The sequence below is a fragment of the Carassius gibelio genome, chromosome B8 (assembly GCF_023724105.1).
Source record: "Carassius gibelio isolate Cgi1373 ecotype wild population from Czech Republic chromosome B8, carGib1.2-hapl.c, whole genome shotgun sequence".
Classification (NCBI taxonomy): Eukaryota; Metazoa; Chordata; class Actinopteri; order Cypriniformes; family Cyprinidae; genus Carassius; species Carassius gibelio.
The window spans coordinates 18,419,454-18,442,403 of NC_068403.1; the positions used below are offsets into that span (position 1 = coordinate 18,419,454).

The following is a 22,950-nucleotide window of genomic DNA, read 5'->3' on the forward strand; positions in this document are numbered from 1 at the left end:
AACATCTCGCGCCTAATTCGGCCACGGCATGGAAGTCTCGCCCCCTCCTTCCTTCTAAGGCATGTCGAGTCACGTCTAGCCTTGTCGGGAAATCCTACATGGCCCCTGGCTGGTCTTCACTCCACTTTATGGCGGTCCTTCCGGCCTACCAAGCGGAGCTCTTGTAGGAACTCAATGAAAGGGAGGGTATTACACCCGAGGCCGTGAAAGAGCCACGGCGAGCAACGGATTTGGCGCTACACGCTATCAAACATACTGCTCGAGCAGAGGGCCGTTCTATGGCTGGATTGATTACAGTCGAGTGCCACCTCTGGCTAAATCTCACTGATATTAAAGAATATTTCCTTTTCTTATGGACGCTCCTGTTTCTTGGAGACGGTTTGGAGAGGCGGTCACTTCGGTGGTGGATAAATTTAGAGCAGCGAAACAGCAATCAGCTGTCTTCCGCTAGTTGATTCCTCGCAGGCCAAGGGAGGTTGAACGCTAGCAGGCGCCCGCACATTCTCGCTAATCCTCCTCTCACCGCCAACGAGTTGCCTCATGAGAAGAGCCTTCGCCTTTGGCGCCCCCCCCCGCAAGGATTGGGGTCCTAAGGTTTTTACATCTGTTTTACACAGCAAAACTATCTCTCCCGTGCTCAGTCTATCGCTTCATGCGTGCGTCACTTCAAAGCGGGTCGCACAGTGACTGTGAGCTTGTGCCATCAGACTTTTAGGTCTAATCAGAATCAGAATCAGAATCAGAATCAGAATGAGCTTTATTGCCAGGTATGTTTACACATACGAGGAATTTGTTTTCGTGACAGAAGCTCCGCAGTACAACAGAATGACAGCGACAGAACATAAAACACATAATAAAAGAATAAAAAATACAAATATGTAGACAGTGAATGACAATATACAAATGACAATTGTAGGCAGGTATATTACAAAGTGAAGTTATGTATGTACATATATATTGTGTGCAAAATTTAAGTGTATACTAAGTATGTGTGTTAGATAAATAAAGTGTGTGTGTATATAAATATAAAGTGTAGTGTGTTCGCCATTATTGTCAGCTGTTCATAAGATGGATTGCCTGAGGGAAGAAACTGGTCCTGTATCTGGTCGTTCTAGTGCTCAGTGCTCTGTAGCGTCGACCAGATGGCAACAGTTCAAAGAGGGAGTGTGCTGGATGTGAGGGGTCCAGAGTGATTTTGACAGCCCTTTTTCTCACTCTGGATAAGTACAGTTCTTGAATAGATGGGAGAGTTGAACCGATGATTCGCTCAGCAGTCCGGACTACTCTCTGTAGTCTTCTGAGGTCAGATTTAGAAGCTGAGCTGAACCAGACAGTTACTGAAGTGCAGAGGATGGATTCAATGATGGTGGAGTAGAACTGTTTCAGCAGCTCCTGTGGCAGGTTAAACTTCCTCAGCTGGCGGAGAAAGTACAACCTCTGCTGGGCCTTTTTTACGATGGAGTCAATGTGATTGTCCCACTTCAGGTCCTGAGAGATGGTGGTTCCCAGGAACCTGAATGACTCCACTGCAGTCACAGTGCTGTTCATGATGGTGAGTGGGGGGAGTGCAGGGGGGTCTCTCCTGAAGTCCACGATCATCTCCACTGTTTTGAGCGTGTTAAGCTCCAGGTTGTTGAGAGTGCACCAGACAGCCAGCTCTTTTACCTCCTGTCTGTAAGCAGACTCGTCACCGTCCTGAATGAGGCCGATGAGTGTGGTGTCATCTGCAAACTTCAGGAGCTTGACAGAGGGGTCCTTAGATGTGCAATCGTTGGTGTACAGGGAGAAGAGCAGAGGGGAGAGAACACAGCCCTGGGGAGCTCCGGTGCTGATTGTACGGGTGCTGGATGTGTATTTTCCCAGCCTCACTAGCTGCTGCCTGTCTGTCAGGAAGCTGTTGATCCACTGACAGACGGAGGTGGGCACGGAGAGCTGAGTTAGTTTGGGCAGGAGGAGGTTTGGGATGATCGTGTTGAAGGCCGAACTGAAGTCCACAAACAGGATCCTCATGGCAGCGGCATCCCCTGTAATCCATCTGGGATTACTTCATATGCGCCCCTTTTAGTGGTGGACGAAAAGTCAGAACATTTAACCCCGTTGTCTTCTGCATCGGACGATTTTTGTGACACTGAGGTGTGTTATGTCAATAAAACAGTGGATGTCAACCGAATTCCTTTTAGCCGGAGTTCGGCTGGGGATTTGTGCTTCCCGAGAGACTGTCATGACGGACGCGTCTTTGACCGGTTGGGGAGCTGTTTGTCAAGGGCCCCCAGCTCACGGAGTTTGGACGGCCACACAACGCAGTTGGCATATAAACAGATTGGAATTACTGGCGTTTTTTCTAGCTCTCCAGTACTTCTCGAATCTGCTGATCGGCTGTCATGAACTGCTCAGGTGAAGGGTTTTGCTGCGACCGAGGCCTAATTATGTCCCTAAGGTCGCCTCTAAAACTTTTCGTTTTCAACAAGTGGTCTTGGAAGCTTTACCCCCTACAGAGGTGGAGTCAGGAGATCTGAGTCTTTGCCCTGTCAGAGTGCTAAAGACTTATGTTAATCGAACAGCCCCATGGCGTGAGTCTGACCAGCTGTATGTCTTTTTCGGACACAAGAATAAAGGCCATGCTGTCACAAAACAGCGCATTTCCCATTGGCTGGTGGAGGCAATATCTTTAGCCTATGAGGCACGGACTCGCTTTGCCCTTAGCAGTTAGAGCTCATTCCACGAGAGCAGTGGCTTCTTCACAAGCTTTTCTCAGTGGATCTTCTATGGATGATATCTGTGCTGCGGCAGGATGGTCTTCACCGAGTACTTTTATCAAGTTTTACAGTTTGGATGTGAGGATGGCTTCTGGCTCCCGGGTTCTCTCCGCTTGAGCAGATGCTTCCTTGGATCCTAGCTATCAGGTACGTCAGGCGTTATGGTATAGGGTTCCCATACGGTGACGTCACCGCAGCATCGAAGTGACCTATGAAAGGGAACATCTCGGTTACGTATGTAACTACGGTTCCCTGAATAGGGAACGAGATGCTGCGGTCCCGGCCGTTCCATACCTTGATAGCATTCTTCTTTTTCAGTTCATGAAATCTGAGCGAAATAGCGTGCGGCACCCAGGTATACGATGCGTACACATGCGTGGGGTGGTGCCAAGCGCTATTTGGCCAATAGGATTGGAGGGATGGTATAGGGCTTCAGACATTCGTCACACCGAAGGGTGTTCCCATACGGTGACGTCACCGCAGCATCTCGTTCCCTATTCACGGAACCCTATTCACGGAAGATGTTATTCATATGTATTTGAAAAACACTGCGAACTGTTTTCACTCCTTAGTTTTGACAGGATTTCAAGACACTGCATTCATTTTGCCATTCAGGTATTATCTGGTAGACAAATAATGCAACATATTGTATATGTATATCCCACTGCATATTGCAGAATAAACTTGCGGTCACGGGGTTCATGGAGCTATCAATAATACTGAACTAATCACGCTGTCAATATTCTTGAATGGGATTAATCGGGACAGACAGCAGTTTCACAATATTAACACATAATGTACATTTATTGTGCATGGATAACTACGCTGACTACAATAGAATCTTTCTCTGATGAGTGAAACAGCATTATATTTTCATTCTCTTCCTTGACAGTCAAATGTGAACAAACACATTAAGTGTAACTTTTAACCACTAAAATAACTGTACTACATTTTAGCTCAGTCATGTTTAGTTGATTTGAAGAGACCATAGTACTAATAATATGCGCAATAATTATGATCCATGAATGACCATTTGAAATATAACATTTTCTAGTATGGTTATTATTTATATTACAATAACTGTAGTATTTAGGTTTAAATTCCAGTGCAAAGAGGCACGCTTGAAATTAGAGGAATTTGCTGGCCAGAAAGATAATTTTCATATGTTTAACCACTAGATGGCCTTATTGATGTTTAATAAATGCATGTATTTAGATCGACTAGTTGCTCAGAACAGTATTTCTGGTCATAACTGCTTATCTTGTAGGTTTTGCTGTTTAATGTACATTTAGACATTATTAAAGACTTCATAAATAAATAAACAAAAGTTTCATTTAAAAAGGTTTATTACTGACAAGCAAATAAGGAGTTTAACCCAGTGAAATTTTTAATTATTTTTACAAAAAAAAAAAAAAAAAAAGTTGAGTGATATACAGTGGGATATACATATAAAATATATTGCATTATTTGTCTACCAGATAATACCTGAAGGACAAAATGAATGCGGTGTTTTTCAAATAACTGTTACATATGCATAAAACACAAATGTCTTTCTTGGCAAGTCGCGATGGCTGGCGTTGTTCATTGGACGGGCATCGACCAATAAAATGTCTTAATTTGCACCAGAGCCCCGCCCCTGGCTCTGCTCTCTCAAATCTTCATATACAAGTGCATAATAAGTGAGTTTATGGTTTTGCAACAGGAATACTGCAAAAAGAGTAGCAAGTCCGAGCGCTAGGATTTCAACTTGTACTGCCAGATCTGAGAGGTTGTAAGTGCTGACTTGACGTTGACAGACAAATGTGACATCATATACCTCTGTAAATAAATACAATTTAAATTCACGTGTAGCACTTTGAATGGAACATATTACGTACGCTTTGCACTGGAATCATGGCAATATAACATGTGATGTCCACTTTTTCTTTTACAGGGGCACTTAATTAAATTCGAATCAAACAAACGTCTGAATCCATAAGATAAATAAAATGTGTAGAGCAGGGGGCGTGAGTACTGGAATTGAGAACAGCTGACATACGTGGACTCATCTGGTCATTCAGAAAAAGGCAGACATTTACAGTAAACTTTATTTTTTATTTTTAACCATAAACTGGAATAATGCTTAGTGGATCTGCAAACATGGCATGAAAAAAATGTTTTATGTTATAAGAACATGTGTTATATTGACTTTAAGTTTAGACCAAACCTGAATCGCAGAATTTAGATAATTTATTGATAAAGTTCCTGTAACGGTGCGTGGTTTCTGAAACATCAGGTTTTTTTTTTTTTTTTTTTTTTTATGCTTCAGTTATACAGCATCTTGCATTTCAGATGCTTTAGGCTGATCTTTCAACACATTAGTGGACAACATGTTTTATATATGTATTTTACCAAGCATACACTTTAAATTTTACTCTGAATTTCATTGACAGTTTTAATTTGTATGTTTTTATTATTATTATTTAATGTATACATTTTCATGCACTGTCTATGATTTTAGGCAGCGTGTAAACGGGACTTTTATTTTGATCTGTCAGTGACATCACATGGCTGGACCGCTCTCCTCTGGCTCAACAAAGGTTTGAGTTTTATCACGCCTAAGTATTTGAGGTGTTGAAATCGATACGAATCGATCAATCGATGTGTGGATTTTGCAAGTAATGTTAAATGAATGGACTACGTGAGCTGTCGTGTAACGCTTTACATTTACGTTTTCAGTTAACAGGCAACTAGCCTACCGTGTTCTCTCCTTTAATCTTCAAAATCTTGACTTTCAGTTACATTACAGCCCTTTTTATTATTCTATTTTTGTGTCTGAAAACTGAACTAAGGCATAACACAAACCCTGTTCGTTTTATCTCGTAAATGGCCCACTATTAGTGTTGTTTGAGTAAAGCGCATTAATTCTTATGTAAATAACATTTTAGAGTCGGATTTGTATTTCTTTCTGTTAATTGTTTTCCTCATATTAACCGATACAAAATGTCCAAACATACAGGAACAAGAAACAGAACATCTGAAATATATGCTGTTCTCAAGATGGCATCTATTAAAGAGGAGATTGAAGACGTGAGCATTTCAGAAACATTTAGAGTGAAAAATGAAGATGCAGAGGATGACACAGGTTGGTTTATTAGTTACTGGTTTGTTTATCATTTGTTTGTTTTGTTTTTTTGTTTTGTTTTTTAAATGTTGGCCTTAAAAAATGAATGATAAATTTGAAAAGGAAAGAGAGAGAGAAGAGAAGATGCAATCATTTAAATTCTCATAATGCATTCAGCTTCATCAGCTTCATTTGTGTAGCATGTGAAAATGGGTTACTAAATAAGCTGCTTACAGGTGATTTACTGCTTACAAGATGTTACAGGTGTTTACTGTACACAGCTGGCTGAACTTTTATTTTCTTTAGGGGAATTTCTAACATGAAGGGTGACAGGAAAATTACCATATAATGTTCTTTGTTATTGCACTTAAAGATAGTTCTTTAAAGGTTTTTTACAAATATGAATAGTTTTATTTAGAAACGTATCATCTTGGAGAACCATTTTATGCTAAAATGAATAATTGTTTAGAAAAAGAAATAATCTCTCTCTCTCAAAAAAAAAAAAAAATATATATCTTTCAAAGCCACCAAATTATCGATTATCTGGAGTTAAGCCATCCAGCTAAACAAGACTGTCAACATACTCTCAGCAGGTACTTTATATCCTTATCAAAATGTCTTAATGTTCATTTTCAAATTGTAACTTGTTTCAGTATACTGTCCTTGTTTTTGTTTTCTTAATTTTTTTTAACAGCACATGTAAGTGTGTCATGCTCTGTTCAGCTGATGATACTTATCTCCTATTCGCCACTAAGCTGGTAAGTGAGAAAACATAATTTATGGTCCATATTGTTTGTGAGACATAATTAGGCATAAAAACTTTTACTTAAACAACTGTGTGATTTCTAAAGTCAACTTAGTATTTCTACTCCAACAGATGCTGTCACACCCCACAGACTCATCATCTGCAAAGATCAACTGCCACTCATTTTTACAAAAATATTCATTTTGATGAATGTGAAGAGATCACAGGCAACTGCAGAAAGATTTAATTGGAACTTTGCCTGTGTTTCTCTTTGTACTTGTGTGTCTATTTGTTCTAATATATTTCATTTACTTATTTACATTTAAATGTCAAGTGTAATTTTTATGCTTTCATGTAATGACTTTTTAGAGCATTGTCATTTTTGCTATAATTTCCCATGTCAATAAAAAACATAATTTACATAACTTGCTGTATGTTTGGGGTTTTTTTTTTAAATAAGAGGATGCAATGTATAAATGGCCTCAGATAGAGATAGATAGAGGGGTAAAAACTCATAATATTAATAAATAAAAACTAATATTAATAAATCTATAATTTAAAAGGAATTCAAGCTTATTACAATTGTTTTCATGACAAATATGGCTGCAGAACCTTAATCTGGTGCCCTTTAGAAAAAGAAAAAAAAATGGTTAAAAGTGCATAGCTCTGGTTATGTGTTGTCATATTGCATTTGTTGTCTTAGCAGAATTAACTTGTATGCCTTACAAGTCAAAATGGTTTGTTACAACTAAATACAGCTTTCAAATCAGACTGCTCAATATATATGGCCATAGCCATATCACCCTGCAGCCCAATACTGGCTGACCACTGAAGCTAAGCAGGGTTGAGCCTGGTCAGTACCTGGACAGGAGACCTCCTGGGAAAACAATGTTGCTGTTGGAAGAGGTGTTAGTGAGGCCAGCAGGGGGTGCTCACCCTTTTGTATACCCCAGTATAGTGACTGGGACACTATACAGTAAAAAGCACCACCCTTTTGATGAGATGTTAAACCAAGGTCCTGTCTCTTTGTGGTCATTTAAAATCCCATGGCACTACTCCTAAAAGAGTAGGTGTGTAACCCTGGTGTCCTAGCCAAATTCCGTCCACTGACCTTTGTCAATCATGGCCTCCTTATAATCCTCATCCATTGAATTGACTCTATTTTTCTCTCTCCTCTCCACTTGTGGCTGGTTTGTGGTGAGCATGCTGGCACCATTGTCCTATGGATGCTACACATTATATACAGGTGCATCTCAATAAATTAGAATGTTGTGGAAAAGTTCATTTATTTCAGTAATTTAATTCGAATTGTGAATTAAATGAATTCAGTGCACACAGACTGAAGTAGTTTAAGTGTTTGGTTCTTTTAATTGTGATGATTTTGGCCATCATTTAACAAAATCCCACCAATTCATTATCAATAAAAAAATTTTTTTTAGTGAATTGTAGGCCTTCTGGAAAGTATGTTGATTTACTGTATATGTACTCAATACTTGGTAGGGGCTCCTTTAGCTTTAATTACTGCCTCAATTCATCGTGGCATGGAGGTGATCAGATTGTGGCACTTCTGAGGTGGTATGGAAGCCCAGGTTTCTTTGACAGTGGCCTTCAGCTCATCTGCATTTTTTGGTCTCTTGTTTCTCACATTCCTCTTGACAGTAACCCATAGATTCTCTATGGAGTTAAGGTCTGGAGATTTTGCTGGCCAGTCAAGCACACCAACACCATGGTCATTTAACCAACTTATGATGATTTTGGCAGTGTGGGCAGGTGCCAAATCCTGCTGGAAAATGAAATCATCATCTTCAAAAAGCTGGTCAGCAGAAGGAAGCATGAAATGCCCCAGAATTTCTTGATAAACGGGTGGGTTGACTGTGGTTTTCAAAAAACACAATGGACCAACACCAGCGACTTTGCACCCCAAATCATCACAGACTATGGAAACTTAACACTGGACTTCAATCAACTTGGGCTATGAGCTTCTCCACCCTTCCTCCAGACTCTAGGACCTTGGTTTCCAAATTAAATACAAAACTTGCTCTTATCTGAAAAGAGGACTTTGGGCCACTTAGCAACAGTCTAGTTCTTCTTCTCCTTAGCCCAGGTAAGACGCCTCTGACATTGTCAGAGTGGTTCAGGAGTGGCTTAACGAGAGGAATACGACAACTGTAACCAAATTCCTTAACACGTCTCAATGCCTTGACCCCAGCTTCAGTCCATTCCTTGTGAAGTTCAATTAAATTCTTAAATCGATTTTGCTTGACAATCCTCATAAAGCTGCGGTTCTCTCAGTTGGTTGTTCATCTTTTTCTTCCACACCTTTTCCTTCCACTCAACTTTCTGTTAACATGCTTGGATACAGCACTCTGTGAACAGCCAGCTTCTTTGGCAATGAATGTTTGCACCCTCCTTACCCTCCTTGTGAAGGGTGTCAATTATTGTCTTATGGATAACTGTCTAGTTAACCAAACTGAGAAACCATTTTGGAGGCTCAGGAAAACTTTGCAGGTTTTTTGAGTTGATTAGTTGATTGGCATGTCACAATATTCTAAATTGTAGAAACAGTGAATTGGTGAGTTTTTATTAAATGTGAGCCAAAATCATCACAATTAAAAGAACCAAAGGCTTAAATAATTCAGTCCGTGTGCCCTGAATTTATTTAATATACGAGTTTCACAATTTGAGTTGAATTACTGAAATAAATGAACTTTTCCACAACATTATAATTTATTGAGATGCACCTGTAAATGCCTCATTCGTTCATACATTCAATATCAATGAGTGATTCATATAATTCACCACAGACATTGGAATATGGGTTTACATACATGATGAACAAGAGATATTTACATTTATGCTGTAGACCACTTTAGCTTTATATGAAAAAGGCTTATTTGGTTTTTATAATAGCACATTATGCTTTCGAGTAATAGCAATTTATTTAGAATTAGGGTTGTGCAAAAAATCAAATGCGATTTTCATGCGCATCTCATCAGTAAAGATGCTCCTTTAATTAGAAGTATATCTCCAGCACGTGCGTTCAGATCAGGGTTGCCACGTTTTCACAACAAATCCTGCCCAGTTACTTCTTAAAACTAGTCCAAAACTACCGCGGACATGAAAAACAATCGCTGACTTGGCAACACTGGTTCAGGTGGAGCGGCAGTTATTACACAGAGCCGTAGTCTACCGACAACTAACACAAAATCGTTTTCAAAATCGACAAAGAATCACCTGTGATTTTAACGTCGATTTTGTGTAGACTGTCAGTGAATTACGGCTCGGTATAGTAAATGCCAACCAGTGTTGCCAAGTCTGTTGTTGTTTTTCATGTCAAATAACGTGATATCTAGCCCCTAAAATGCAAAATTTACCAAGGCAACCCTGCAAAAAAAAACGTATATTTTAACCCCGGGAAGCAATTTTTATCGCGGGAACCTCCTGGAAGCGCGATTGGGCTAGTTTTGGACTAGTTTTGAGAAGCAACTGGGCAGGATTTGTTGTGAAAACCTGGCAACCCTGATCCGAACGCACGTGCTGGAGATAAACATCTAATTACAGGAGCGTCTTTACTGGTGAGATGTGCATGAAAATCGCATTCAATTTTTTGCACAGCCCTATTTAGAATCCAAAAATCACTTATAAATCAGTGAATCTAAATTATCATGAAAATAACTGTTGCAGGTATCTAGACTTGCTTATTTGCTATTAATATGATAATGGGAGAATTAACCTTCAGTACACTGAATAAATATCAGTTTGATGTCATTTACTTTGTGCCATTTAACAGAGTTAACTTGTATGTTTCTTTTTTCCATCTCAGACCTGGTGGTGATGAAAGTGGAAAGTCAAGAACTGTATGAAACGGAGGAGGAAGATCCATACGGTAAACATCACGGAGAAAAAAATTGCTTGCAGACTGAAAAGGAGCCCTCTCAAAACAAATATCGAAAGAAAAGTTTTAAAAACTGTTACATCTGCCCTCAATGTGGCAGGAATTTCACTTATGAAAAAAGCCTTAAAAAACATGAGTTAATGCACAATGTACAGAGCCCTTTCACCTGCCAACAGTGTGGGAACATTTTCACTACGAATGGAAGCCTTAAAAACCACATGAGAATTCACACTGGAGAGAAGCCTTTCACATGTAATCAGTGTGGAAAGAGTTACACAAGAAGCAAGACCTTAAAGGATCACATGAGGATTCACACTGGAGAAAGGCCTTTTAAGTGTGATCAGTGTGGAAAGAGTTACATACGAAGCAAAACCTTAAAGGATCACATGAGGATTCACACTGGAGAAAGGCCTTTTAAGTGCGATCAGTGTGGAAAAAGTTTCATACATAAAGTAACCCTTAATTTACACAAGAAAATTCACTTAAGAGAGAGCCACTTTATTTGCCATCAGTGTGGAAAAAGTTTCAAAGACATAGAACGCCTTAACAGGCATGTGATAATTCACTCTGGAGAGAAGCCCTTCAAGTGCCAGCAATGTGGAAAGGGGTTCCAAATAAAAAACAATCTAAAGGCACATATGAAATGTCACATCGAGGAAAAGCCTTTCAAGTGCCATCAATGTGGAAAGTGTCTAAAACACGAAACATCCCTTAATTACCACATGAGACTTCACACTGGAGAAAGGCCTTTCACCTGTCTTCAGTGTGGAAAGAGTTTCATTCTTGAAGGACAACTTAGTCGTCACATAAGATACATTCACACTGAGGAGAAGCCTTTCGTGTGCCATTACTGTGGAAGGATTTGTGAAAGCAAATCAAACCTTAAGATTCACATACAAGTTCACACAGGAGAAAAGCCTTTCTCTTGCCCTCAGTGTGGAAAGAGTTTCATACATAAAGGTCTCCTTAATTATCACATGAGGCTGCACACTGGAGAAAAGCCCTTCAGCTGCCATCATTGTGGAATGAGTTTCAGATATAAAGGACTTCTTAATGGTCACATGAGAAGTGTTCACACCAATGAGAAGCCTTTTACGTGCCATCACTGTGGAAGGATTTGCGAAAGCAAATCTAAACTTCAGATTCACATGCGAATTCACACTGGAGAAAAGCCGTTCTCCTGTCCTTGTGGTAAAAGTTTCGCACTTAAAGGAAACCTCACTGCTCACATGAGGCTTCACACTGGAGACCGGCCTTACATGTGTGTTCAGTGTGAGAAGAGTTTCGCCTATCTAAGACAGTTGAAAAGTCATTTGCAAACTCATTTTGGAGAGAAATCCCAGTGTTCTGAATGTGGCAAGAAGTTTGCAAAAACAAGCAATTTCAAAAATCATCTGCGCATTCACTCTGGACTAAGGCCGTTTAATTGTGATCAATGTAATAAAAAATTTATTTTGCAATCACACTTAGAGATACACCTGAAAAGTCATGCAGACAAGAGACCCTATTTGTGTTCTTTGTGTAAAAAGAGATTTAAATGGCTGTGCAATTTAAGATCGCACAAGAGATTTCATATCCATAAACCTATTTCCAAAGCAACCTACTTGAAACGAAAACAACAAATCCATGCTGAAGAAAAACCTGACACTATAAAAGTGGTGGTCACGTGATGGCACCTTAATTGTGTTAAAGTCGCTGCCCTTGATCAGTTTTAAGTCATGTTTTGGAGCTACAAAGTGTCATGGCTGGACATTTCTGATACTGTTGTGGGGTTATGAGTGGGGATGGAGGAGATACTGTATCACCAGGTTTTTTTTTTTCCTTTTATTTTTTTATTTTTATTTTTATTTTTTTGCAGTTGTACTTGTTTGTATGGGCAAAACATTAATCCACTTGAAAATATAGACCCTTTATACACAGTACAGACCAAAAGTTTGGACACACCTTCTCATTCAAAGAGTTTTCTTTATTTTCATGACTATGAAAATTGTAGATTCACACTGAAGGCATCAAAACTATGAATTAACACGTGGAATTATATATGGAATTATATACATAACACAAAAGTGTGAAACAACTGAAAATATGTAATATTAAATATGTAATACCTTTTGCTTTGATTACTGTTTGCACACTCTTGGCATTCTCTTGATGAGCTTCAAGAGGTAGTCACCTGAAATGGTCTTCCAACAGTCTTGAAGGAGTTCCCCGAGAGATGCTTAGCACTTGTTGGCACTTTTGCCTTCTGTCTGCGGTCCAGCTCACCCCTAAACCATCTCGATTGGGTTCAGGTCCGGTGACTGTGGAGGCCAGGTCATCTGGCGCAGCACCCCATCACTTTCCTTCTTGGTCAAATAGCCCTTGATGCCTTGAGTATGACTCTACAATTTTCATAGTCATGAAAATAAATAAAACTCTGAATGAGAAGGTGTGTCCAAGCTTTTGGTCTCTACTGTATAAGTATAATCAATTCTACATTTAACTCGTTAATGTATTTCAGTAGCTTTCTAGTGAGATGGATATATTAAAATCTCACATTTGACTTTATTTTAGTCTGCATCAGTTTAGCAACTAGTAAACCAGTTCTTCTTTAAGAGTAGGTAGGGGGCTGTGTGGAGTAGCATACCAATTTAGTGAGTGTAAATCCTTTCATTTAAATGTGCTTGTATGAATAGCCTCTAAACTCTTCTGTTGTGTTTGTTTTGTGTTTGTTGACTATTCATGGCTTCATTTTCCTCTCTTGAATTCCTAACATTTTAAGTCAGCATTCAAACACATAACATTTTAGTGGATTTATAGCCTGTCAGTAAACATTACAGTGCCACCTTCAGGCTGAATTAAACAAGGATACTAGACCTCTTCCAAAAGTGTATCTGCATGTGTTCAGTGATTAAAAACAAGTGTCCCAATTCGTCTTCATGCATTATCCCAATTCACTGTGGCAAGCTTATAATATTAATTCAAATTTTGCACTGTCGAGTCAGTCATTTCCCACATTATTTTTGTGTCTTCTCATCATTTCTATAAACGTGTCCAGTTATTATGTGTGTGATGCATGTTGATACAATAAATAGTGTTGTTTGACAAGCTAGGAAACTGTATATATGAATGATGTTTTTAATGCTTTCCATTCCATCTAAACAAGGCCTAAGTGTTTTTTTTTACCATCAGAATGTTTCATGTACTTTTTATTTTTTTTACTATTTATGCATATGCATGCTACTATTCATAATGTACTTTTTTCAATGTTCTGCCTTTTCTACTTTTCTCTGATATTCAGAATAACCTAAACTGTAGGCTATGTATGGACTCAATCTGACAAATCAGAAAATGTCAAGTTTAAAATAAAAAAGACTTGGGATTTCAGTCATGAATTTGCACGACTTTGAAACAATGGTTAAAAATGAATAGACTATGTCTATTAGTGAGAACTGTAAACATGACACAAGTGAGAACAATGAAGAAAAAAAATGCAGTAATATTTTAGATGAGTTTTGGCAATTGTGCCCCCAGCGGTCTTAGTGTTAGTGGTTTTGGGAAGCAAGCACACACTGCACACACAGACAGTGGTAGTTTATGTATAGCTACAGTCATTTTTATGTAAGTCAGATTACAGATGTTCTTGTGCTTTTACAGATGTGCTTTTAACCATTTGCCGTTGATAATAGTAAAGGCTATATGAACTACTAAAAGTAGAAAACGTTTAGAGCCATTTCATTACAAAATACTGCAACTTGTGCAACAATATAGCTGTAAGATGTGTTTCATTCATCTATTTTCATTTTGTCGTTTTATTCAAATAAAAAGGCCTTCTCGGAAGTGAAACTACGAAAAAGCGAAAATTTATTTGCCGACTTTATTCTCGTTTACCACAAAATGTTTCATGTGAAACCCCATAATAAACATGCATTAATACTTTCCAAAGGTTCCCACTCCCTGATTGCTTTCGCAATATATATAACCGGACAGACAACATTTCCAGACTTCAGTGCCGTAGTGATGCTGGTCTGGATGATCTTCAAGTTATGTTCTGTGATTCGATCACACGGCAAGCTGTCCGTCTCTTTCATGATGCTTCAAAACACTACGATGCAGAGAAAGGTGAGATTGGTGTAATATTTCGTGATATGTACAACGTCATGAAAGGTCGAGCATTTTATCTTCAAGAGCACCTAAATTTCACGGACGGTGAGAACATTAACATGCATATAAATTTGGATGGTTATGCAAATCACGTTTATTAATACCAATACTAAACTGTAGCATAGGTCAGAGAAGAAAAAAAATGAGTTTAGAAATGTAATATCCTAAGTGTTGGGATGTGTGGGGTATGTTTTTATCCTTTTAAAGGTGTACATGTTCACCAGAGACTTGCTGGATGTGAATTACTGAAACAAGGTCCAATTCAGACATGGGATGCTTTTGATAAAAAAAAATAAATAAAGAGGAGTTCATTTTCAACAAGGAGAAAAATAATTTCCAAATTGAATTAACATGGATAATGTGGAACAATTTACAGTTTGCTCATATGAAATTTTTATATAAAAATGTATATCATCCTATCTGCATTAAAGTTTTGCAGAATTACCTGCAAATGAAAAAGAACAATGTGATGAGAAAAGATGAGAGAACCACATTGTTCTTTATACACAAAGCTGTAGTGTGTCTTGGTGTGACAGTAAAACTGTGTATTTTTCTATATCCTTCTCTTTAGTGAATCCCAGAGTCAGACTCATGAGGAAGACACTCTCAGACTCTCATGGGCTTCAGATCAGCTGTCTGGCCACTGGTTTTTACCCCCGTCACATTAACCTGACCCTGTTCAGAGATGGTCAGCCTGTGGATGATGATCAGATCACAGGAGGAGAGATTCTGCCCAACGGAGACGGAACGTACCAGATGAGGAAGAGTTTGGTGATCAGTGAAGAAGAGCTACGTGAGGAACATAAATACAACTGCACAATGAAGCACCTCAGTCTGGACAACAAACTGGACTTTACATTTGGTAATGAAAAACTAACAAACATTCAAGCCATGCAGCTTTTGAGTACATTAAAACCAAATCAAACAGTATATTTAGTAATCAAAATGAATTAAAACATGTCTACTTTGAATAGGTAAAAATATATATTTTTTATATGGGCTATTATTTTTTCTCCAGTTTCATTTATCTTAGCTTAATTTCAGATGTGGCTGAATATGAGCCAGGATCATCTACGGCACAGTCTGTAGTCTTCAGTGTGCTGGTGTTCATGTGTTTGGCTGTTCTCATCATCCTGCTCTCATCATATGGAAGAAGATACAAGCTGCTGGTAAATAATCTGTTCAATCCAGTTCATTACATCTAATTCTATTTAAACATTCACATACACAGTTCTGTTTTTCTGTAGTGTTTACCATAACTTCGTCTATTTTCTTGTTCAGGACGAGGATCTGAGACATCACAGAGTAAATACTTTCCTACTCCATGTGTGTACATAGTTTTTTTAAGTATTTACAATTAAAAATGTACAAGTTATAGGCATTCAGCAGCAACTTGTAACTTATATTTTTTTATCATTATTATTTTCAGCCTCTAATGAAAAGTGAGTCTATGTTAGAATAAAAAAAAAGAGGAAGAAAAAAAAAAAGAAATACATGCAAAACCTAAAATATCTTAGCGTTTGTTTAGTGGATGCCATTTGGGTTATGTTATGATAACAACGAAAATTAAAAGTTTGTGTGTATGGTTTTAAGTAATCAGAATCTTTTGTTGTGTGCTGTGTTTTTATCACACGTTAGAGATAAAACAATGTTTCCATCTCCAGGTTTTTAACATCATATGATAACATTGTGGGGCAGTAATTTTCCATAGCCCTTGCTTTTTTATAATTACACTTGTTATAATTGTGCTGGTCAGACAAATTCAGAATGAAAATTAAGACGACTCTTATTCTATAAATTCTGCTTTTTTTTTACCGTGCTTCTTGCTTTTGTTTGCGCTCTTGGGCTGATAGAAGAGTTGACAAGATTGGTTTCTGCTAATCAAACAAAATGCAGTGTCTGAATGCAAAATCTACCCATAATAATTGGCTTCACAAATAAAACAATAGCAGACCATCTGTATTAAAAGTCAACCAGCTGAGGACAAAAACATACGCCCATCACCCTTTCTCACCACATTAGCGACGCCCCCTGGTATTGGTGTGAAATTATTTGAGACTGAAGACATGACACTTCACGCATACCGACAGGTGGCAGTAACTGCCTTGTTACACGCTAAAAACGAAGAAGAAGAACAACAACAAACTGTTGATAACGGACACTCTTAAAAGAACACCTCACTTTTTTTCGAGCCACCGGTGTTAATTATTTGAGAGAATGCTTACTTTTGTGTGTTTGTTGTCATTCTGGCCAGTCGTTAACGCAGGTATGTTAGTGCTTCTATCCTGTATATTTCAACCATATGGTGAGGACAGACACTTAATCAGTTTTTGAATGCTTTTGCACTAAATCTTGCTGTAAATACTAGCTTGGTTTTTGCTTGTAACTTTTTGGGGGGAATAATATAGTTTAGTTTTGAGAATGTTTCTTTTTGGAAAATAGTGGTTATTGTTTAGTGCCAAATTAATCTAAAAAGCTGTGACTTCGGAAAATTTGTAAGGTCATGCGAATAGTTTTTGCCAAATTATTTAGTAGTATGTGTGACTTTTAATATATTTTAGCGTTGAAGTAAAACATTGACCACACATTTTATTTACTTTATTTATTTTACTTTATTCTGTCTTCTATCTTGATGGACGGATAAAGTGAGCTTGTCACTGTGCATCTGCTCTTGCGCTGGGTTCTATCGCTGTCAAAATAAAAGGTCCTGCGCTCTCATAATAATTCTGACAAGAAAAGTGATTTTAGAAATTTACAGATATATGATGCTATTTAGAAAACGTAGATTTATTGTAATGTGAGAGAAAGGTGGATATTTGACCTTCCATTACCTAAACATCTTACAGCTGTTTTTATGCTTGAGTTTTTTTTTTTTTTGCAGAAGCTGTTTGCATTAATGTTATTTACACGAAGTGCAAATAGCAACCATTAAGTGTAAAAAGTGTTTAGATGCTTTTTTTATAATTAGTGTTAATGAGAGTATTTGCACTTCAGTGTATTGTAGTACAATATAAAACAGTAAAAACCTAATAACAACTTAGTCAGTGTATGATCATTTTTATTACCAAAATACATTGATGTTGCCATGCAGGTACCTTATTTGTCCCTATCAACCTTAGACCTACTCCTACTGAACCTGTGGATCAGTAAAGGTACTCTTGATGGTCCAAGAAGGGAGACACGTTTTTTGAGTTTTCAATATAAATGCCTTCTTGTCGATTTGAATTGCAGTTCATGTAAACAGCCTTTGACAAGTCAAGCAATTTTTTCTTACCACGGCATTTGGCTTTTCTAACCAAACAAATGAAAATAACTTGATGGTTTCTGGCCTCTGTGTCCCTTTCTGTAGAGGTTTGCAGGAATGTAAATTTGTATCTAGAGTAGTGATGTAATTTGACATTGTACTAATACTATATGCTTGTCCTTGTGTATCCGCAGGTTCTCACTCACTGATGGCTTTGGCAACATATATAGTTGGAAAAACACAATTTCCTGAGTTCAGTGTTGTGGTGATGTTGGATGATGTGCAAATAGTGTATTATGACTCAACCACATGGAAACCTGTCTATCGATCTCACAGTGATTCAAAATATTATGAAGAGGAGCAAAGTGATGCTGGTGTTGTATTGCGTGATATGTATTATGACATGAAAGATCGAGCCTTTTATCTTAAGGAGCACCAAAATCACACAGATGGTATGAGCTATAGTCATATATATATATAAAAAAAAAAACATTAAATGACATATGTAGTTTTTTTTTTTCCATTAAAATCAATAACCTAATTTTTGTCATTTTACTCTGTAGTACATGTAGCTTTTTTGCTTTTACATTTTACACTTTTATTATTATGTCACTTCTTATATTGTACTATGGCATTGAAGAACAATACATCTTAACTTTTTCTTTAAATTCATTTAAAGGTGTACATGTTCATCAGAGACTTGTTGGATGTGAACTGTTGGCCAGCGATAAACCAGGTCAGCTTCATTACTGGGATGCTTTTGGTGGACAAAATATGGAGGAGTTTATATTTGATGTAGGAAAACACGCTATCCAGATAAAGATGCCGTGGGTGATAACATGGGACCAATTAAAACGGGTTCATGAAAACTTTATGTATGAAAATGTTTATCATCCTATTTGCATTAAAACTTTGAGAAGGTACCTGAATATGGAGAAGAACAACGTGCTGAGAAAAGGTGAGAGGATCAACTTTATCAACTTACATATAATTAAGAAAAAAGCAAAAAAATATAACCCAGACAGCTGTGCTAACAGAGAATGTGACTCTGAAAACTATATGAAACATGCTTATGATAAATTAATGACTGATGCAATGAACCCAACAGCTTAGCAACAGTAACACTTCTCGACCTTCTTTGTAGTGAAACCCAGAGTCAGACTCATGAGGAAGACGCTCTCAGACTCTCAAGGGCTTCAGATTAGCTGTCTGGCCACTGGTTTTTACCCCCGTCACATTAACCTGACCCTGTTCAGAGATGGTCAGCCTGTGGATGATGATCAGATCACAGGAGGACAGATTCTGCCCAACGGAGACGGAACGTACCAGATGAGGAAGAGTTTGGTGATCAGTGAAGAAGAGCTACGCCAGGAACATAAATACAACTGCACAATGAAGCATCTCAGTCTGGACAACAAACTGCACATTATCTTTGGTAAATAAAAAATTAAGAATTAAGGAAAAAACCTCTTTGGAAATTAAATTCGACATTAGGTTTAATAACAAAAACTAACTTTATATGACTGTAGCTTAATGATTTCTGTTTTTTTTTTTTTTTTTGTCACCCCAATTTCAGATGTGGCTGAATCTGTTCCAGGATCATCCACGCAGTCTGTAGTTTTCATTGTGCTGGTGTTAGTGTTTGTGGTTGTTCTCATCATAACTGCACTCATTATATGGAGTAAGGTACGAGTTGCTTGTAAATGTTGATTAGAAAGGTACTAAAGATCAATTTATCTGATGTTCAAGTAAACTGGTGAAGCAACAGAAAATACTTGGTTCTTAAGTGAAAAAGAAAAATTAATCTGTGTTCACCCTATCTAGGTCTTAAGTGTAGTTTAGCGATGCTCTAAACTTAATTATGGTGTAAGTGTGTACCTTCTTCATTCTCATTTAGGTTCAGTTTCATTACATCCGGACCCCAAGTGAGTAAACATATTAATATAATTTTTTTACTATTTTAGTAAGTGATGAAATAAAAAATGTAAATATTGTTTTATTTTCGTTGTTTTTTTTTCGTCAAAAACATATACAATAATTATTATAGCATTTATATCTCTGTTTATGTTTTTTTAAGTGTAATCTTTTACATTATGTAGTAACGTCTTTATATTTGTTCTACTTTAGTGCGGGATTCAACTTGAAAGAAATGAGCCTGTATGAACTGAAACTGATGAGGTAATATGCACACAGTATTTGGTCTCACTTGTTTCCTGTGGATGTCGGAGTCCCTGATGAGACACTGGAAAGTTGCACCAAGGAGAACGCTCATCAAGCTGAAATAAGAAATAAGGCTGATTGAACCACAATTATGTAGGAGTTTATATATGTATATATATGTGTGTGTGTGTATGTGTATATATGTGTGTGTGTGTGTGTGTGTATATATATATATATATATATATATATATATATATATATATATATATATATATCAGTACAGACCAAAAGTTTGGACACACCTTCTCATTCAAAGAGTTTTTTTTTATTTTCATGACTATGAAAATTGTAAAGTCACACTGAAGGCATCAAATCTATGAATTAATACATGTGGAATTATATACATAACAAAAGTGTTAAACAACTGAAAATATGTCATATTCTAGGTTCTTCAAAGTAGCCACCTTTTGCTTTGATTACTGCTTTGCACACTCTAGTCATTCTCTTGATGAGCTTCAAGAGGTAGTCTCCTGAAATGGTCTTCACTTCACAGGTGTGCCCTGTCAGGTTTAATAAGTGTGATTTCTTGCCTTATAAATGGGGTTGGGACCATCAGTTGTGTTGTGCAGAAGTCAGGTGGATACACAGCTGATAGTCCTACTGAATAGACTGTTAGAATTCATATTCTGGCAAGAAAAATGCAGCTAAGTACAGGAAAAAGAGTGACCATCATTACTTTAAGAAATGAAGGTCAGTCAGTCCGAAAAATTTGGAAAACTTGGAAAGTGTCCCCAAGTGCAGTCACAAAACCCATCAAGCGCTACAAAACTGGCTCACATGCGAACCGCCCCAGGAAAGGAAGACCAAGAGTCACCTCTGCTGCGGAGGATAAGTTCATCTGAGTCACCAGCCTCATAAATCGCAGGTTAACAGCAGCTCAGATTAGAGACCAGGTCAATGGCACACAGAGTTCTAGCAGCAGACACATCTCTAGAACAACTGTTAAGAGGAGACTGTGTGAATCAGGCCTTCATGGTATAATATCTGCTAGGAAACCACTTCTAAAGAAAGGCAACAAGCAGAAGAGACTTGTTTGGGCTAAAGAACACAAGGAATGGACATTAGACCAGTGGAAATGTGTGCTTTGGTCTGATGAGTCCAAATTTGAGATCTTTGGTTCCAACCACTGTGTCTTTGTGCGACGCTGAAAAGGTGAACGGATGGACTCTACATGCCTGGTTCCCACCGTGAAGCATGGAGGAGGCGGTGTGATGATGTGGGGGTTCTTTGCTGGTGACACTGTTGGGGATTTATTAAAAATACCAGACCGGGGATTTATTCAAAATACCAGACCATTTCAGGAGACTACCTCTTGAAGCTCATCAAGAGAATGCCAAGAGTGTGCAAAGCAGTAATCAAAGCAAAAGGTGGCTACTTTGAAGAACCTAGAATATGACATATTTTCAGTTGTTTAACACTTTTGTTATGTATAAAATTCCACAAGTGTTAATTCGTAGTTTTGATGCCTTCAGTGTGAATCTACAATTTTCATAGTCATGAAAATAAAGAAAACTCTTTGAATGAGAAGGTGTGTTCAAACTTTTGGTCTGTACTGTATATATGTATGTGTGTGTATATATTAAGGTATACTTTTTTTTTGCCATTATGTGTGTTTTTCAGGAAAACAAACTGATACGCTTGGAAATTGCTGGCACTATACTCTGATTAGTAGAGCTACATAAATAAATTTGTAATTGAGCCACTGCATTGTATTTGTATCAGAAACATCTTCTGTTTTGTGGGCATTCAAAGACATTCATTTGACATGGGGGTTGGTGCACTATAAACACCTGGCACTTCTAGTGTAATGTGACACCCCTTATTGCTCTATAAAAAAAACTCTTAAGTTGGTTGTTTTCACTTTCTATGTAAAACAGAGCACATCACAGAAAAGTTAATGATTTGTAGTTCACTGGGGTTTTGAGATACAGTGAGATGTGTAGACATGTAAACATGAGAGATGTAAACCTAATTCTTAATCCTAGTTCACTCAATTTGTTAATATTTTTTGACATCCTAATTTAATTGTGATCAACTTCTAAACAGATAATAAGTTAACCCATTTATGTTTGTAAGTGAATAAGTTTTGTTGCCCTTAAATAAAAATGGACATGAGATTGCTAGTTCCAGCATGCCTTGCACAGGACTTTATGGGAAGGGTAAACTATGTTGAAGTAAGGCAATATTTTATATCTTCTGGAGCAAAGTGATAAAAATGTGAGTGTGACAGTGTGACAATGATTTGATTGATTTCATTTACTGGCCTTTGCTCAATTCAGGAAGACCTACTGTCAACAGTTTAATTAGGTTCAGGCAAAGTCTTTATTTATTTATTTTATATTTATTCATATATTTATTTATTTTATTGTTTAGGCCGCAATGCTTTTTCTGTCTCAGCCTGTCATATGTCTTCCCCAAGTAGTTGATTTGTTTTCTGTTCTGAAATTGCACTAAATTAGCTTTGAATTATTGCAGAGAAGCAATATACAATAATGTTCAGGGAAGACACCAGTATTAATTAATAGAGATGTAGCTTTTAGCATTCTTGACTGTCATCAATGCAGGTATGGTAATTTACTGCTTTACTATTATTTTTATTTCATTTGTCTTGTAAGCTTGCTTGCACTGGGTGGCACAAGTGGCTCCGTGTGTAGCATTGGGTTGAGCACTCATGCCTCTGCTGAAGTTCCATTTGAGAGAGTGGGATTTCTGTCTGGAGTTCTCATGTTCTCCCTGACAGTGTGGGTTTCCTCAATATACTTGAACTCTCCTTATGTCTTGCCAAACTACTATGACTGGTTTTCTTCTTTTTTTCTCAAACACTTAGACATTTCCTTTTAAATG

The 22,950-nt window shown here is 37.6% G+C and overlaps 3 protein-coding genes across 9 annotated transcripts; all 3 read left to right on the top strand.

Annotated features, from left to right (window-relative positions):
* Positions 1–5,229: 5,229 nt before the first annotated feature.
* LOC127964030 (gastrula zinc finger protein XlCGF26.1) lies at positions 5,230–14,324 on the top strand. 7 transcript variants are annotated; one of them, XR_008154985.1, is made up of 5 exons: positions 5,312–5,335; positions 5,755–5,880; positions 6,384–6,452; positions 6,554–6,617; positions 6,737–7,029. XR_008154985.1 is itself a non-coding variant. In XM_052564167.1 (3 exons), exons 2-3 carry the CDS (start codon positions 5,796–5,798, stop codon positions 12,167–12,169), a joined length of 1,827 nt encoding a protein of 608 aa, XP_052420127.1. In that variant the 5' UTR covers positions 5,230–5,335; positions 5,755–5,795; the 3' UTR covers positions 12,170–14,324. The 7 variants fall into 7 exon arrangements, 3 of the variants coding, with proteins under 3 accessions (XP_052420127.1, XP_052420129.1, XP_052420128.1); XR_008154986.1 differs by lacking the exon at positions 5,312–5,335 and adding an exon at positions 5,403–5,413; XR_008154984.1 differs by lacking the exon at positions 5,312–5,335 and adding an exon at positions 5,421–5,667.
* Positions 14,325–14,902: 578 nt separating this feature from the next.
* On the top strand, positions 14,903–15,847 carry LOC127964174 (hereditary hemochromatosis protein homolog). The gene is made up of 2 exons (XM_052564326.1): positions 14,903–15,504; positions 15,687–15,847. The coding sequence occupies exons 1-2, from the start codon at positions 15,234–15,236 to the stop codon at positions 15,845–15,847; spliced, it is 432 nt and encodes a 143-aa protein (XP_052420286.1). The 5' UTR covers positions 14,903–15,233.
* A 902-nt stretch (positions 15,848–16,749) lies between these two features.
* Positions 16,750–21,809, top strand: LOC127964032 (major histocompatibility complex class I-related gene protein). Its single transcript, XM_052564170.1, has 8 exons — positions 16,750–16,908; positions 18,081–18,338; positions 18,566–18,844; positions 19,031–19,321; positions 19,463–19,572; positions 19,784–19,811; positions 20,014–20,064; positions 21,727–21,809. The coding sequence occupies exons 1-7, from the start codon at positions 16,860–16,862 to the stop codon at positions 20,028–20,030; spliced, it is 1,032 nt and encodes a 343-aa protein (XP_052420130.1). The 5' UTR covers positions 16,750–16,859; the 3' UTR covers positions 20,031–20,064; positions 21,727–21,809.
* Positions 21,810–22,950: the final 1,141 nt, after the last annotated feature.

Excerpts from the sequence above, each read along its gene's own strand:
- LOC127964030 (XM_052564167.1), top strand. The coding sequence starts at position 5,796 with ATGGCATCTATTAAAGAGGAGATTGAAGACGTGAGCATTTCAGAAACA. Across the intron at positions 5,881-10,427 it reads AGATGCAGAGGATGACACAG|ACCTGGTGGTGATGAAAGTG; the intron begins GTTGGTTTATTA and ends TTTCCATCTCAG.
- LOC127964032 (XM_052564170.1), top strand. The coding sequence starts at position 16,860 with ATGCTTACTTTTGTGTGTTTGTTGTCATTCTGGCCAGTCGTTAACGCA. Across the intron at positions 18,339-18,565 it reads GCACCAAAATCACACAGATG|GTGTACATGTTCATCAGAGA; the intron begins GTATGAGCTATA and ends ATTCATTTAAAG. Across the intron at positions 18,845-19,030 it reads GAACAACGTGCTGAGAAAAG|TGAAACCCAGAGTCAGACTC; the intron begins GTGAGAGGATCA and ends CCTTCTTTGTAG.
- LOC127964174 (XM_052564326.1), top strand. The coding sequence starts at position 15,234 with ATGAGGAAGACACTCTCAGACTCTCATGGGCTTCAGATCAGCTGTCTG. Across the intron at positions 15,505-15,686 it reads CAAACTGGACTTTACATTTG|ATGTGGCTGAATATGAGCCA; the intron begins GTAATGAAAAAC and ends GCTTAATTTCAG.